The 16,235-nt window shown below is 40.9% G+C and overlaps 1 protein-coding gene across 10 annotated transcripts in view; it reads left to right on the forward strand.

Moving 5' to 3' along the window:
* FAM13B (family with sequence similarity 13 member B) overlaps window positions 1–13,387 on the forward strand; it is a 52,675-nt gene extending 39,288 nt beyond the window's left edge. For 7 of the 10 annotated variants that reach the window (XM_054217142.1, XM_054217144.1, XM_054217138.1 and 4 more), the window contains 11 exons: window positions 80–145; window positions 1,226–1,436; window positions 3,681–3,810; window positions 4,309–4,390; window positions 4,655–4,884; window positions 5,274–5,357; window positions 6,553–6,648; window positions 8,919–9,002; window positions 9,108–9,280; window positions 9,707–9,808; window positions 11,027–13,387. In XM_054217142.1, the coding sequence (XP_054073117.1) occupies window positions 80–145; window positions 1,226–1,436; window positions 3,681–3,810; window positions 4,309–4,390; window positions 4,655–4,884; window positions 5,274–5,357; window positions 6,553–6,648; window positions 8,919–9,002; window positions 9,108–9,280; window positions 9,707–9,808; window positions 11,027–11,150 (1,382 nt within the window). In that variant the 3' untranslated portion in view covers window positions 11,151–13,387. Of the gene's footprint in view, window positions 1–79; window positions 146–1,225; window positions 1,437–3,680; window positions 3,811–4,308; window positions 4,391–4,654; window positions 4,885–5,273; window positions 5,358–5,489; window positions 5,556–6,552; window positions 6,649–8,918; window positions 9,003–9,107; window positions 9,281–9,706; window positions 9,809–11,026 lie in introns of those variants that run through there. The other 3 variants (XM_054217147.1, XM_054217146.1, XM_054217148.1) reach the window with 3 other exon arrangements.
* The last annotated feature ends 2,848 nt before the right edge of the window (window positions 13,388–16,235 follow it).

A 16,235-nucleotide genomic window follows, 5' to 3' on the forward strand; every position in this document is an offset into this window, starting at 1 on the left:
TTACATGTTATGTATAGTTTGTTCTGACTGTGCTGTGTGTTCACTTTAGTATTTTTGCCATTCTTTTTCATTTTATTAGCACCATGCCCTATCACTTTTCCCCTCATTGATTTCAAAACAATGCATCTGCAGAGAGAAGGGGAGGGTAAGTATGGTTCGCCATACGTTCAGTTATCTGCCTTTTGATAGTTTATGGTTTGCTTTCTAACTAACCCTTCACCTGCTGTCCCTTACGTCTGGGGAATGTTCTGATCTGCAATTTTTTTGTTTACTTTTTTCTAAAAGGTCCCCTTCTTGTATCTTGTACTGTGTGAACAGGCAAGATTATAGCTTAAAAACAAAATGAAAAATCCCAATAATACTTAGTAAATGTACGATGGAAAGCAGGTACAAGGGTTATTTTTTTTAAACTCTGTGGGTTTTATTGTTGTTCTGCACACTTTGAACCCAGTTTTCAAATTTCTGGTTTGAACTGGAAAACATAGGCAATGTTTTCTAAAAGCAAAAAGGGGGGTGGGATTTTAGATTAAAGTGCTTGGAAGGCCGTATCAGCTTTTTGTTAGACAGCAAGAAAACCATATCTGAGAATTGTGAGGGATGTTAGCAACTAACTTTTTTATAGAGATCTAAAAAAATTGATTGTTTTGGAATCCCCTGCCTAAAAGAAATCACCTTCCCCAAATTAAGAAATCTCTTTTTCTCAGTGGTGTCAAGATGGATTTAAACTTAAAAACCCAACAACGCTCCTTTAAAAAGACTTAAGCAAATGGGTATTGTACCTAAAGAGGTATTTTCAGGCTTACCTTCTTTAAAACCAAGAGGACAATCTTCCGAAGTACATGCATAAGGTATAAAAATTAATTTTCACAGAAAAAATATTGCAACGGACAATAAATATATTCTTCTAACTTCGGATTTCTGAGAAGTAAATAAGGCTCTTTTACACTGTTGAACTGTTCAGAAATGCATACTCCCAAGATACACTTTGAAAAAGGGATCCTAGTGTGCATACTTCATTTCAGTACCTTTTTCTTTCAATCGTTATATGACAGAATTTGTAGCTTTCTGATGTATTTCAATGTTTTTATTCACTTCGTGTATGACACCACATCCTTTATAGCATACAAGGCTAAGCATTGGGTATGTATTTTTGTTTCCTTTTTACTCTTGTTTGTAATTCTGTTAACAGAAAGGTACCATGTTATGTCCCCTTTTTATCTTCTAGATCCATTTCCTGCTTTCAAATCTTGGCAGGAGGACAGTGAATCTGGAGAAGCTCAGCTTTCGCCGCAGGCTGGAAGGATGACTAATCATCCGTTGGAAGAGGACTGCCATCCGATATTGTCACATCGTAGTTTGGATTTTGGGCAAAGCCAACGTTTCTTACATGATCCAGAAACATTAGATTCTTCATCCAAAGCACTTTCTTTTGTTAGGTATGTTTCTAATGCAATTTGGTGGGTGTTGGAGGAGGAGATGTTACTGCCAGCGTGAAATACAACTGTTGAAGAACCTCATGTGTTTTCACGATGTGAATTAATTCATAGAATCATAGAATGATTTGGGTTGGAAGGGACTTCAGAGGTTATCTAGTTACACCCCCCTGCCCTGGGCAGGGACACCTCCCACCAGCCCAGGTTGCTCCAAGCCCTGTCCAGTCTGGCCTTGAACCCCTCCAGGGATGGGGCAGCGACAGCTTCTCTGGGCAACCTGGGTCAGGGGCTCACCACCCTCACAGAAAAGAATTTCTTCCTAATCTCTCATCTGAATCTCTCCTCTTTCATTTTAAAACCCTTCCCCCTCGTCCCATGGCTCCCCTCCCTGCTCCAGAGTCCCTCCCCAGCTTTCCTGGAGCCCCTTGAGGGACTCAAGGGGCTTTAAGGTCTCCCCGGAGCCTTCTCTTCTCCAGGCTGAACCCCCCCAACTCTCTCAGCCTGTCCGCATAGCAGAGGGGCTCCAGCCCTCTGGGCATCTTCGTGTCCCTCGTCAAGACCAAGGTCAAATGTAGCATTATATGGCCATTTGGCTGTTCTGCCTGCCCAGGATCTGCCATAGTGAGTCACACCAGAGGTTCATCCGGGATGGTGTTGTGTCTCTCAAAGTGGCCAGTGGCAGACACTGAGGGAAAGAGTATAAAAATAGGGCAAGCTTGCACAGATTTCCCTGGCATTTGGTCAGGGCTTCTGACAGCCTGCTGTAATGGCACTTCCTGGGCTGAAGATAGTATTTATATCCTTTGTTTACCAGACTTTCCTTTTTTTTTTTTCTCCTTTTTTTTTTTCTCCCCTCAGTAGCTTGTCTATCTATTTCATGTTGCATAGTTTTGGATTTGTTTTGCATAGTGTGTTTTCCGCTCCCAGTAAAAGAGAGTCAGGTTATACAAACCATTGCAATTAAAATAGGCAGTAATGGTCTGGGCAGATGCGTCATTTGGGCTGTGGGAAGTCTTCATTCAGAAGGGTTATAGGAAAGGGTTAGCTGTTGGAGGGAGAGGCATGGCATAGCAGTACGGTGGAGAGTAGGGTTCTTGATGCAGGTCCTCTCATGCAGGTTGAGAGGATCAAGCCTGTTTCACCCAGAGTATGAAAGTAGAGTTTTAAATAAACAAGCTGCAAGTTATTTGTGTGACACTGGGGAGTGTGACCCTCCAAAACTGTAAATAACCTGTGAACTGTACTTTCTACTACTGTTACTATGAAAGGGAATTTAAGAAGAATTGCCATGCTTGTTAGGAAAGAAATAACCTCATAAAAATGAGAAATTTTGAAACAGGAAAGACCAAGTTTGGAGTCTCCAATTCTCTGTCTGACATAAATTTATTGATGCAAAAAGTTTCTTGCCCAAGTTTTCTCCAGTTAGCTGCAGAAGATTCTTGACAAGTACTGTTAAAATGACGCAGAAGACTGACCTGCAGAAAAGTGCTGATTGCAATAGCTGTTCTCATGCTGAAAGTAATAAGGATCTACACTAGTAGATTATTAGATTAGTATTTCTAATATCTTGAGCTACGTAGATGTCACTAGCTGTGTTGAGGGATCTTTCAGGCACCTCGTGTAACAAGCGCACTAGAAGATTCTCGTGGTCAGTCTTGAAATAAAAAGGCTTTTCACAAGCAGCAAATGTCAAGGAGCTGAACAAGTGCAAAAGGTGATTTAAAACCAGACTCACATCCTCTAGAAACATTAGTAAGGCCAACAGAGGATGTAGATGGTTTTTAGGTAAGTGTCTAATAACTTGCCTGAGACAGTTAAGTGGAGCTGTCTAATTACCAAGGATTGTTCCGTGGTAGTTTCTAGCCTAGGCTTTATTCTGTGCCCGGTACTTCAACAAGTACTGAGTATCTAACAAGTTAAATAAGTAGCCAAGCCACCAGAAAGATCTGAACTGTTTTAATGACAATGTAATTAATGGTGTGGTAGTTTATTACACTTGAATTTTACATGCTGTTTTTCTGTTATGGGTATTATATAGAGAGGAAAAAAAATAACACATCACATTTTGAAGGCAGCAGTTCAAAGCATTTTGCTTCAGTAAGTAAACAGCCCTGACTGAAAACCTGAGAAGAATGGATTATGAACCGGAGAAAAAAAATTGAAATTAGTCATCTGTTACTCAAATATGCAAGTTGTTTGCACTCGTTTAATTATTTAAATGACATTTAAAAAACATTTTCAATACAGAACACGAAGAGCATCCTTTAGCTCCAAAGATGACAAAAGGGAAGACAAGACACCCTATCAGCTTGTCAAGAAATTACAGAAAAAAATCAAACAATTTGAGGAACAGTTTGAAAAAGAGAAAAACAGTAAGGTAAGTTACCACTTTTGCTTTCACTCAGTATAAAGGACTGCATGGTAGAGCTAAGGTATAGCTTGTAGTTCTAACTAAGCTTGTAGTTCATGACTGAGTAATTGTAGGTTTGCAAATGAGAAGAATCTTGATATACACCGCTGTCTGCAGAAGTGAACTGAGCAACAGCAATACTAGAAAATGTGCTGTAATTCCTGAGCCCAAAGAAGGGCAGACGGTGCCATTTATGCAGTGAGACTGAGGGGATATCAGATGAGATGTGTGGAGAGACGGAAGCATTTTACCACTCTCTGGTTCAACTTCCGATGTCATGTTTCAAGTTTATTTTCATAAATGTTGTGCGTATGTTGGCACCGAGATCTGATCTGGTACTGAGCGGCATCCACGTTACCAGTCACGTTTGCTGTCATAAATACTACCAAATCCTGAAAGAAGTATTCATAAACAAGATTTAGTGTGTTTGTTTTCATAAAACATAGTTTTTATATTACTTTTCAGCCCTCCTATAGTGATATTGCAGCCAATCCAAAAGTTCTAAAATGGATGACTGAACTTACCAAATTGAGAAAGCAAATAAAAGGTAAGGGATGCTAAAGTTTCTGGTTTTCTACAAACGTAAATTATCTACACGGCTAAAATGTGTAAGTCATTCACTAAAATTCCACAGGACAGTAAAAAAAAGTTTCATTTCTAGATTCTAAACTATTCAAAATTCAAAATCAAATTATTCTTGGGGCTTTGTTTTTAGTTCATTTGAAGAGAAGCTTTGCGTTACTTGCAGTTAAACGAACCAACAAAGTTATTCCCTTTATACCTTTGGATTGAGCAATTTTTCGCATTTCAGATGCAAAGCAGAGGAGCTCCGATGGAGAATTCATACCTCAAACACGTCCACGAAGTAACACTCTTCCAAAAAGCTTTGGTTCCTCTCTTGACCAAGAGGATGAAGAAAACGGAGATGAGATGCGGGTTGTGCAGAAAGAGAAGAAGCCCACCAAGGAAGCTACGCTTGAACTCATTTTGAAAAGATTAAAAGAAAAACGAGTTGAGAGATGTTTGCCAGAAGATATAAAAGTAAGCACAAGGTTCTTGTGCTTACTCGTGCTTACACACAAGCATGAGGTGTTTCTAAGAGAATAACAGAGGGAAATGGAGCACTGTCAGACACTTCAGATACCACTTTATCGACAAATTGATGTCTTTTTTGTAGCAGCCCTTTACCAAGTCCTCATATTTTAGACTCTGTGGGGAAATGATCAAGATGAACCACATTGTCCTTGCTCGCTCTTTATTAAAATACGTACATGTATGTGCTGACAATATTGGACGGCTATAAATGGCTGAAGGTGGGATGTATGGTATTAACTAAGCTAAGTTTGGCTAAGGCATCTGTATAGCTGATAATGTAGAAAAACTGTTAAAGCGATTTGTGTTTGATTTAACGTGAATTATTCTTCTGACAGAAAATGACAAAGGACCATTTGGTAGAAGAGAAAACATCTCTCCAGAAAAGCCTCCTGTATTATGAAAGTCAACACGGCCGGCCGGTAATGCTTGGTTTACTTCATCAAACTATATTAATGTATGCATAGACAACAGTAACTCTTGTGCAGTAGTAATACCAGAATTTAATGCTGGTCTGTGGGTGTGGTTTTTTTTTTTTCTTCTCCAAAACACAGTTATCTACTGGTTTCCGTGTTGCCATCAGCGGAAATTACTGCATTGACTTCTAAAACCAAAAAAGTGATGTATTAATAGGCCTGTTTTCCACAAATCAGTAGATTATTGGATTTTGCAAAGTGATTGGTGTCGTTTGGTGCCTTATATGTCTGTGAGGCAAAGAGAAATCTTAAAAATAAATGACACTGTTGAATTTCATGGGAGAAGGCCTGAAATGTTATTCTGGATTTTACAAAAATGGAAATGAAAAGATGTGGTTTTTATTTTTTTTTTTTTTTTTTAACCAAGTCTGTGGCATGTATCTTATGTAACTGGAGGTATGGAAGGTAGAGCAAGTGACTGGCAATTAGTGCCTGAAGTTCTGGGTTTTTGTCTTGGACAGTGATGGGCTTCACTAGTCCAGTCACAAGATCTTTCCAGTTGTTATTCTATCAGCCTTCTGGACTTGGCCCACTACCTTTGTAATCAGCGCTGCCGTGTCCATCCAACCAAGCTTTTCAGTCTAAAAGCCAAGGAAGAATAATGGTCTTGGAGATACTGGCACTGGTTCTACAGTCCCCTTAGGCAGAATATGCCAGTAGCTGTTCAGGATAGCCTTTGTTATGTTTGAGTACACAGTGGCCAAGAATTGAGAGTAAATCAGATAAAATCTCTCTACAGTTTCATCTTTTTCTTTTTTCCTCCCTCTCATTTCTGTAGAATCATCATCATTGCGAGGCACGCAGTCTTCTCCCCCAGTTCTTGGTCCCTTTTTTGCCTCTTTTCCATGAGTCTTTAAAGATAGAGTTTGCTTCTACTGAAGCTCCCTTAGCTTTTTAGGAAGTCTTTACAACTTCGTCCTGAAAAATATAGGGAGTTAAAGTGAGAAAAGAGAGGAAAAAGCACCCACTTACTCTGCTCCCCTTTATCTGCGCAAACCCTATTCCATACGCACAATTTAAACTAGTTTTATGTTCCTAACTGGAATGTACGTGGCCTGGCATGAGAAGCATACCGCCTTGTGTTTGCTTGTATATTTTTGAGTGACTGGTGTAATTAATTCTGTGGTTTCTCTGCCTTTAGGTTACTAGAGAAGAAAGACATATTGTGAAGCCACTTTATGACAGATACAGACTTGTAAAACAAATGTTAACTAGAGCAAGCATTACTCCTATTCTTGTGAGTAAAACAAATGCTATTTCTGTTTTTTCCCCACCTTTGAACTGCTAGGCTGCCTTTAGAAAAGCTAGTAACACTGTTCCATAAAATACATCTTTCTTGTGGAAGATATAAGACGATATTGTCACTGTACTCGAGGCATTTGATTTACTGCTGAGAGCAGAGCAGTTCAAAGCTGTCTGTGACCTTGATGGCTCTTAGGAAGTAAATGGTGCTCGGTGGAAGTAAATGAGCTGTTCCTGCCGTGGCTCAGGCATTCCCAAGTCACTGCGCTACGTCTGGATCCGCAGTACATATTGTACTTCTAGTCCTCCCAAGAATAGTAACACCAGTTGCAGCGAAGCTCGCCCCTCTTCTGTGCTGCGGGTTGCTGTCACCAGAGGTGTGAGCGATAGGGTGGCCTGAGAACCATGTCATTCCTTCACGCTTCCCCAGTGTGAGACGTGTTAGTGACGTCTGCAGCATCTGTACAACATCCGCGCTCTTTCATTGTGTTTTCACTTCATTTCCTTCTAACTTGCAGTGCTCTCTATTCTTTTCTTTCCTCACTCTGGGGTCTTGCAAGAGATGAGGAAGAAAAGTTTTCATATTGTGCAAGGAGATTGACGTAATCTTGTTTATGGTACCTGTGAAAGAGTTGGGGAATGTCAGCCAGCTGCTGGCTTTGTTCTTCATGAGCTAAAATGGAAATCTTGCGTGCTGACCCAGACTTGCAACAGAACAGTGTTGATATTAGCTATTTGACCCTTTTAGAAGGAAAGGACTGCATAGCTGACGTGAGATAATCTCTTTGCACACAGACAGTTCTCTACCAGATTTATGTAGCTGGGCAGTGGCTTACTCAGCAGGAACTTAATCGGCTGTTTACGTTGACTCTGACTGTTCTCAGCTATCCCCTTTAAGCCGAAGTACGTTGAGATAAAGGGACCAGTTCCAGATCATTCCTTTCTTGCACGTGCATTTTTGGGTAGCTGCTTTTATAGAAAAATGGGATTTATGTTGCAGTCATATTTCAGTTTAAGGTCTATTATAATACAGTATCCCTTTTTGAACTCCAAAACACAGGTTGCTCTTAAACACCTGAGCATTTCTCCGTAACTGGTGAGTCACAGGTTAGTGGTGGTGCCCTTGACTGGTTGAGTTTTATCCCTTCTCTCTCACCTCAAAGATCTGGCAGCTGAGATCCATTTTATATTATCAGTAGCCTTATGGCTATATCATAGTCATTCTCTTTTTTTTTTTTTTTTTTTTTTTGGCTGTCAAATAAAGGGATGGGTGATAGCCCACCGAAATGATTTTAAATTCAGAAGAGATCTTGGTAACATAATTCCTAATCTGTGCTGTAGGCAACTTCTGTAAAAATATTTCTCACAGCCCTCTGCTTTTGAAACCTGTAAGAGATATGTGGAGCTCTCTAATTACCAGGGATTGTTCAGTGGTAGCTTCTAGGTAGGCTGTATTCAGTGCCAGGTATTTCAAGAATTGCTTTTTGGTTTATGTGACACTTGCTTCCATCAGAGATCTCTCAGGCGGTCCCGGTATGCTCATTGCACACCCTGAAGCCTGGATGGAAATGTCCAAAGAAGCAGGAAGCTATTCGCCTTCCATGAACTAAAGTTTTTTTTTGACAGGTCACTGTCTGTGTGTGGCTTTTGTGTTCCACCTGCCTCCTGTTCAGAGAGTCCACCTGTTGAAATTGCTTGTGCTGTCCAGGGATAACGGATGAGCAGGGTGTAATCGCCTGTGTGCGATACCTGTACAGCTCAGGGGCGCCTGCTTTAGGCTGACGTTCAAAGGATTTTGACTCTGAGGGGTGGCAATAGCTAACTCTTACGTAGCACTTCCAGTTGTGGGGCTTCAGAGGGCCAGAGAAACCGGCAGAAGATAAAAAATGGCTTTGGCACTGTGTAACTTTACTTTTATAATCTCCCTGTGGTTTGGTTTGGGAGGAACAAGAGTAAATACGAAATTCAGAGATGTTTGCGCTTTGTGAATTTTCTGCGAAACATGTAGAGTGAGAGTCAGTGCTTTTTATTTTAAGTCAGAAGAAGAATATTAGGTTCAGATATTTTTACTTCTCTGTCGAGGATACTTTGGGCATCTTAGCTGTCTGGGTTATAGGGTTGTTTTGTCTGTAAGTATGTTTGCAGTCTTTTACTCCTCTGAAAGAAGAAAAGCCTTTATGTATTGGGTGACTTGAACAAAATTCTGACCGCACACAGCATTTAATGTCTAATTGCACGTAATGAAACAAACTTAAATTTTTGCAGGGGTCACCATCAACCAAGAGGCGGGGGCAGATGTTACAGCCCATTATTGAAGGTGAAACTGCCCATTTTTTTGAAGAAATTAAGGTGCGTACAGTGCATTTAAAAATACATCAATAAATACTTCCCAGCACTCGTAATAGGGAACTGAAATACTTCATATTTGTTTGGAATTTCTGCTTTGACGTTCAGGAGGAAGAGGAGGAAAGTGATGGTTTGTCTACAGACCTGAACGATATCTTAAAAACTGCTGTCCAAACCCAGTCTGTTTTAAGCCCAGTTGAAAACTCCGAGTCTGATGTTGAAGATGGTCAAGAGAAACTGACCCGGGACCTGAGGCTGTCGAGCACCCGCGCCGCTTCCATGTGCGTAAAAATAAAGAAGTGACTAATTCTATTACAGAAGTTGCAATTATTGCACTTACGGTCGCGATAGCAAATCTGTGATGTTGAGTGGAAGGGAGCGACACTTCTCAGGAAGCGTTTGGCTTGAATGAGCGTTCCTGTCCTCTGACATGCGTGACTAAGATCTTTTTGTATTCAGTGAATTGGTTAGTATCTTCTAAACCTTCTTCAGCCTTACTTGAGCTATATAGACAGCAGAAAATTTATGCCCTTTTATTAACTACTGCTTCATACTCAATATTTCGCCACCAAACAGATAACATATTCCTTATGAGCAAGACAAATTTATTATCAGTGCCCCTAGCTCAGTTGGTTTTGAGTCTGCTTTGAAGAATTCAAGTGTTATTGTATGGCCAACAGTATTTTTCTTTCACTTGAAATGTTTAGGCCTGAATTATTGGAGCAACTGTGGAAAGCCAGAGCTGAAAAGAAGAAGCTACGTAAGACATTGCGAGAATTTGAAGAGGAGTTTTATCAGCAGAACGGAAGGTTTGTTTACCGTAAAACCAGATGCTGGGGAGCAGCTTCATTTTGCAGCCAAGTATTTTTTTCAACTTTCTTATACGGATGTTGCCATATGGAATCTGATCGGTTTTAATCTCTACATGACTAATCTCCTGAAGGAGAGAACATTCTTGTGTGTTTTTAAGGGCAGAGGAAGCCTGCTCCTGAGTTTTGTTTCCTCTGTTACAGTCTGTAAAGCGTAGTAATGAAAATGGAAGAAGTGGGTTTTTTCATTTAAAAAAAATAACATTTTAAAATACTTACAAAGAAGTATTTTATATATATACACACACAACCCCTGCACCCCCAGACCCTCCCTCTGTTTTTAACGTAGGGCAGAGAAGTTTGCCCTAAGAAGTTTGTCCTTTATTCCAGTAGGTCAGTCCTGACAGTGGATATTTGCTTTACCAATAAAGGGGTGGATCATTTTTATTCTTCTCTGTGTTTAGTTTTTTGGGGCTTTTTTTGAATGTATGTTGTTCTGAATTTGATTGCGCTGCTGCCCTTTGTGTGCAATAGGAGGTTTTTCGAGGTGTATCGCCACAGGAACAAAACCAGTAATGTTCTTAAGAGGTCAGTCACTTCCTTGACTGGCAGATGGTCTCACTTAACTACACTTTCTACTGTATTGCTCCTTAAACCTAAACTCCTGGCCCATTGGTCACACAAATTCCACTAACTTACTGAATTTGGGACGTAACTCCTTTTGACTTTAATGGCAAATAATGAGGTTGTTAATGAAGGGTTGATTTAAAAATAAGTCAGATTAATAGATTGATTGGTTATAGTCCAGTCTTAGATAAATAAGAATAATTCTCTACTATCAGTTTGTGGGTCAGTCTACATAGCGAAAATGTAGATCGAAGGAAATTTATTTGTATTTTTTTGTAATGTATACACGGGATCTGAAATTAAAGTCTTCATATCCTGTTAATAAAGTCTCCAGAAGAACTTAAGAGAACAATATAAACAATGCTGCAACAGTTGTGCTGAATAAAAGCTGCTGGGTTTTCTATTCAGTTTTTTAGGGGATGGCAATTTGAACTACAATGAACTAAAACATAACAATGTGTCTATTATTGGTTTACAAGCTGCCAAAACTGTTTTTATCTGCCCTAAGATAACTGCACATTGCTGCTTTTGTGCTTGGCTTGCTGCAGTACGGAGGATTTTCTTGCAACCTAGGTGTGCTTCTTTTTGCAGGAACGTACAGAAAGAAGATCGGGTTCCAATGCTTGACGAGTACAGGGAGTACAAGAAAATCAAAGCCAAACTTAGGCTGTTAGAAGTCCTGATCAGCAAACAAGATTCTTCAAAATCAATTTAAATTGTGTTCCTCCAAAGCAGTGAATAACGTGGTGTTTCCGTGATACTACCACTGTACTTATTGGGTGCTTGTGTTCATTTGTCATGCACTGTTGAAAGAATCCAGTTTGTGCACTTTATTGTGGTGCCACTAGAACATGTTTGAAGGGTAAGTAGGTCCTGGCTAGAGAGCAAATGAGATTTCGAAGTTCGAGACTGCTCTATCCAACTTTAGCAAACACGGTTTCCATCCAAGTTTGGCATTACAGATGCATCCATCTTGTTCCAAAACAACCAGAGCTTTTCTTTTTTCTTTAGCGTTCAAGGACTTTGAGACTTTTGTTGTTACCAACACTTTGCATTATTGAAGAAATTATTAATAGCGTAATGCTACGCTGAACTACTCCTCTTGCCTATTTTTTATTTTGGGGGGAAAAAAGTCAGCAAATTAAACATACAGCTCTTTTTCCTGGAATATTATAAAAACAGACTGAAATTCCTTTCAAAGCACTGCTGTGGAACAACTTTAATTTTTGGTATTCTAAATTGCACCTATAACACAGTAATAATTAACTTCTATGGATTTTGCTCATTAGCGGTCACGTTTCCTCCTTGATAAAGATGACAGTGGACAAACCAGAAAGTGACCTTGCTTAGTGTCTTTTAAAACTTGGAAAACTGAAAAGTTATATCACATGCTGCCTACAGGACTTATGTTACTGTTGTTCATTTTATCATTTTATGGGTTACTATCGACTAGTGGTGACACAGTGTTTTGTCTGAATTGGATACTGCATCTCCGCTTTCGGAAGATTTGAGGACCGTAATGAACATTTCTGTGTGCGGGAAATCTGATGGCGCTCAGCCTTGCGTAGCCCCAGCAGAAAAGAGCTGGGCTTAGGACAGTTAAAATTCCACTGTACCTGAAATAAGCGTGGTATCAAGGGCTAAAATCAGTGTAGTTAATGCGCACCACAGGGTGAACCGTTGGCTTTGAACGAAAAATTACTGCTGTTTATCACGATTTTGTTTTACAGTTGGAGAATAAAAATAAGTTACCTAATCCTTATGATGTAAGCAAAACAGTTTATGGGCCTTGCATGATTTAGCTGCAGAGTTGAGACTAAATAATGTTTTGAGTATCACATCTGCTGTGCTGAATGATGATTTAGCTACTAGCTTTATGCTCCGCAACAGCCATCAGCAGCTGGTTTTGATCTGGCGAAATCTAAGTGTTAATTTTAACTGGTGCTTTCTCAATTATTATTTTTTTTTTTCTTTAATGTATCAGTTTGATTGTGGCCATGTTTTGCATGCATCTCCTCTCACTGCATGTTTTTCTGACTGGCTAATGTCAACATAGCTATGATTCACACTGCTTTATGAAAGACCAAAAATGAACTTTCGTAAGAACTGGCTAGCATGTAACCTCAGAGACTTGCTGTTCTGTCATGAAGCATATGAAATAGGTTGAAAATAGGATATTTAGTGCTCAGATTTCATCTGTGTACTGTAGAATACTTTTCAGTTTGTTTTACTCTGCTTGTAGGCATGTAATTTTTGGAATTCAGAAAAAAAAAAGCACTAAAACTATTGAGCACTGGTGGTATGCCTCTTTTTTTTTTTTTTTTTTTAAAAAAAACCTGCAAAATGATCTGGGACCTTAGAAAATGATGAGGTTAAACTAGTCTTGAGACCATTTATCCATTTTCTTCAGTTCCATTGTGCAATGTACACTTCAGTTACTTTTCTATCAGTCTGCAGACACGGGTGTATCCAAACATTGAAACTAATTGTACTGTATAGTGTTGTACATGAATGTTTGTGTTTTATATACCACATGCAAAATGTCAATATGCACTATTTAAATGTTTTAAATAATATATTCCTCCTTTATAATGCTTAAATCTATATGATTCCAATATTTTTATAAGTGAGTGAGTGATCAGACTGGTTCCAATTCAGAATTAACAGCTGCTTTGTGTTTGTTATGCAGTGTTTGGCTGTTTATTCAGTATAGTAGATAAGCATGGCAACAGTTATGCCGAGTGTGTTTTGTGCCATCCTTGTTGAGCAATAAATAAATGGTAGAACTAGGCATTTTGTGATATAACAGTTTTACTTTGGTAAAAGCAAAACCTATATATCTATATGGATATATAGATATGGAATATATATATAACTAAACCAGATATAATTGCATTGCTATGTCTGGTGCTCATTGTATAGACTTTTATAATAAAAGTACCTTAACCTTTATTGTCATATATCTTTGTTTCTCATCGTGCTTTCTCCTCCACTGCCATCTCTTAAAAATAAGTGCCGAGTCCGTCGCCGTTCCTGTTTGTGTTTGTAGTTCCAGGGTGTTGCTGAGGCAGGCGCGTGTTCCGCAGCAGAGCCACCGGTGATGGCTCAGGTGCTGAGACAGCGCTTGGTGAAGCTGCAGCACTTTGGGCCTTATTTTACCTCTCTAGCCTGTGCCTGTCTGCAGAGACAGCAGGGAGGTGACCGCAGCAGCTCCTGAACTGACGGCGTGGCTTATGGTGGCCTTCAGTTCCTGCTGGGGTGCCGGCCGGCTGCGTGCTGACGTGGGAACAAACTGTGAGTCTCGCTCATTCCTGCTCCAGCAGCAGCAGCTTGAGGAGTAGATGGGGCAGGGAGCTGACAGCCATTACTGCGCTAATTAGTTCACTGTCAGTGACCACACCTTCACCCGATGAGCAGTATGTGATTGTGTCTGTGTATATTTAGCGGGGCCTGTTGTGGTAAGACAAGGGGTGATGGCTCTAAACTAAAAGAGGGCAGACTGAGGGCAGATTTAGACTGGATATAAGCAAGACATTTTTATCATGAGGGTGGTGAAGCACTGGCCCAGGTTGCCCAGAGAGGCGATGGATGCCTCATCCCTGGAAACATTCCAGGTTAGGTTGGACGGGGCTCTGAGCAGCCTGATGGAGTTGAAGATGTCCCTGCTCTTTGCGGGGAGGTTGGACTAGGTGGCCTTTAGAGGTCCCTTCCAACCCAAACTATTCTGTGGTTTTCTTACAGTAACTGCTATGATACTGATTTTAAGGCTGTGCTTGTGGTAGAAATCACTGTTATTGCACACACTTCTGTGAACACAAGAGGATGCTTTTCCTCTGGACAAAATAGATTATTTTTTTTTAATAGCATATTGATCTAAATTCATACAAAAAGTGATTGAGGTCTTTCAAACTGACTCTTCTGTTGTATTTTGTGTAAATCCACATTTCTTCAGCTTAAGGCCTGGCAGGGGACAGAAGAACTCCTGAAGGTGAAGGCTCTGCTTGTGAATGCGTGGCAGTGCAGGTAAATGGGAGGAAGAAAACCAACGGGGAAGTCGAGGGAGAAGGGAGGGAGAGGACCAGAAGGTACCCTTCAGTATGTCGTTAGGGTGGGACAGAACACCCTTCCCTCTGATCACGTTGTCTTTCCTCTGAAGATGGGGGTCAAAGAAAGCACGAATTCTTAGGACACTGGCTTTGAAGAATGAGCGGGGCTGTTACAGATCTGTTCTTCAATCCTCCATTTTCCTTAGCATTATTTGCTCTGATCAAGATGCTAATGAGAAGACAAAAATCCCTCAAATAGTGGTTTGGTGGGAACCATTTAAAATTCACGTACTACAAAGCAATGAACTAACAAGAACATAAGAATAAGGAAGATAACCCTGTGTTAAACACCCTTAGCCAAAACAGAGGAGAAACGGATATCTTTGAGAGTGCAAAAAGCTCAGTGGTACTGGGACAGACCTTCCTTGCTGAAGAACCAGTTCTGAGACAACGCAAATGTATAGTATTCCAAGCTTTACCTTTTCCAAGGAGTTTCCTTGAGCCGTTATGTGCGTGCAGGACACGGAGGTTGCTGGGAGGAGCGAGGTGGGCCATCAAGAGGGTTCCCTGTGCTCGAGTGGAGTAGAGCAAGGACGAGCAGCACTTGAAAGCTCTTCCACAAAGTTCTGGGTAAGTAGCTGTGGCTAAAGGTTTTGAGACTTCTTTGTACGAGGGGGGTTGCCAGGAGGAGGAAAGGTCGGAGATGCCGAAGGTGCATCTGCTTCCCCACGTGTCAGGCTGCTGAGTAATCCAGACGAACAGGTTGTCGGTGACCTATGAAAACTGGGCCAAGTGTCCCGGGTCACTGCAGAACAACAAGAACCTTTAGGAAGGGAAAGGAAAAGGTGGTTTTATTTTAAACTGGTCCCTTTTAGAAGAGAGAGGATGGCTCGGCTTGGCCAGGAGACTGAAGTGCAAAACCAGTGAACGCTGACGGGCAGACCAGTGCATGGCTACGGCGTGCTGCTGGGCTGAAGCCATCTCTGGGTCCCTTCAAATGCCCGTCTGCTCCCCTCTCCACAAGGCAGCTCCTCAACAGTGCCATGAGACGCAGAGAGACCATGCAGTAGCTTGACAGTGCCCTGCAGGACATAAGGCTTTATATTATTATAAATGATTGTAGAATCTATAGAAGTTTCAGGATACTTCAGAGGCTGGGGGTTGGGTGTCGGATGAGTGGAGATGTCCACCAGCAGAAGTTCCCTGGGGCAGGGACTGTGTGGTGCAGGTGGGGTCCTGCCAGCCCGGTGATGGCCCCGTGTTTTCTCATGGCATGCTCAGATGGCATCTGGACACGCGTTTTGTTTTATTTCTTCGTGTGGCTGAGTCCCAGCAAAGAACAAATATTAATGACTCCATCGGAGTAGACAGCTTCTGGCCTGGACATAACACCTTGTCTCTAAGGCAACGGGTATAAATGGATTCAGGAATAAAAAGGATGTTCTGAAAATTCAGGCTGGTGCAAGTGTGAAGCAAATCTCCCTCTAGTGGTGCCAGCTGTTAAGGCTGATCAAAATAAAAGATGGATTATTTCCTGAAGAATAACTTTTTTTTTTTTCTTTCCTCTCTCTGAAGGCACAGAAAGCTGTTTTAGAAGCAGCAGGTGCCTGGAACAAGAATTGTTGAGAAAAAAGCATTAACCTTGGCAGCAGATGCACTAGCAAAAGGAAGTCCAGGGAAGCGAGGGCTGATGCCCATGTGCCGGACTGTGCTCGGTGACCAAGGGTCACGCTGGGCCATGTAGGGCCAGAGAA

Source organism: Rissa tridactyla, chromosome 11 (assembly GCF_028500815.1).
Source record: "Rissa tridactyla isolate bRisTri1 chromosome 11, bRisTri1.patW.cur.20221130, whole genome shotgun sequence".
NCBI lineage: Eukaryota > Metazoa > Chordata > Aves > Charadriiformes > Laridae > Rissa > Rissa tridactyla.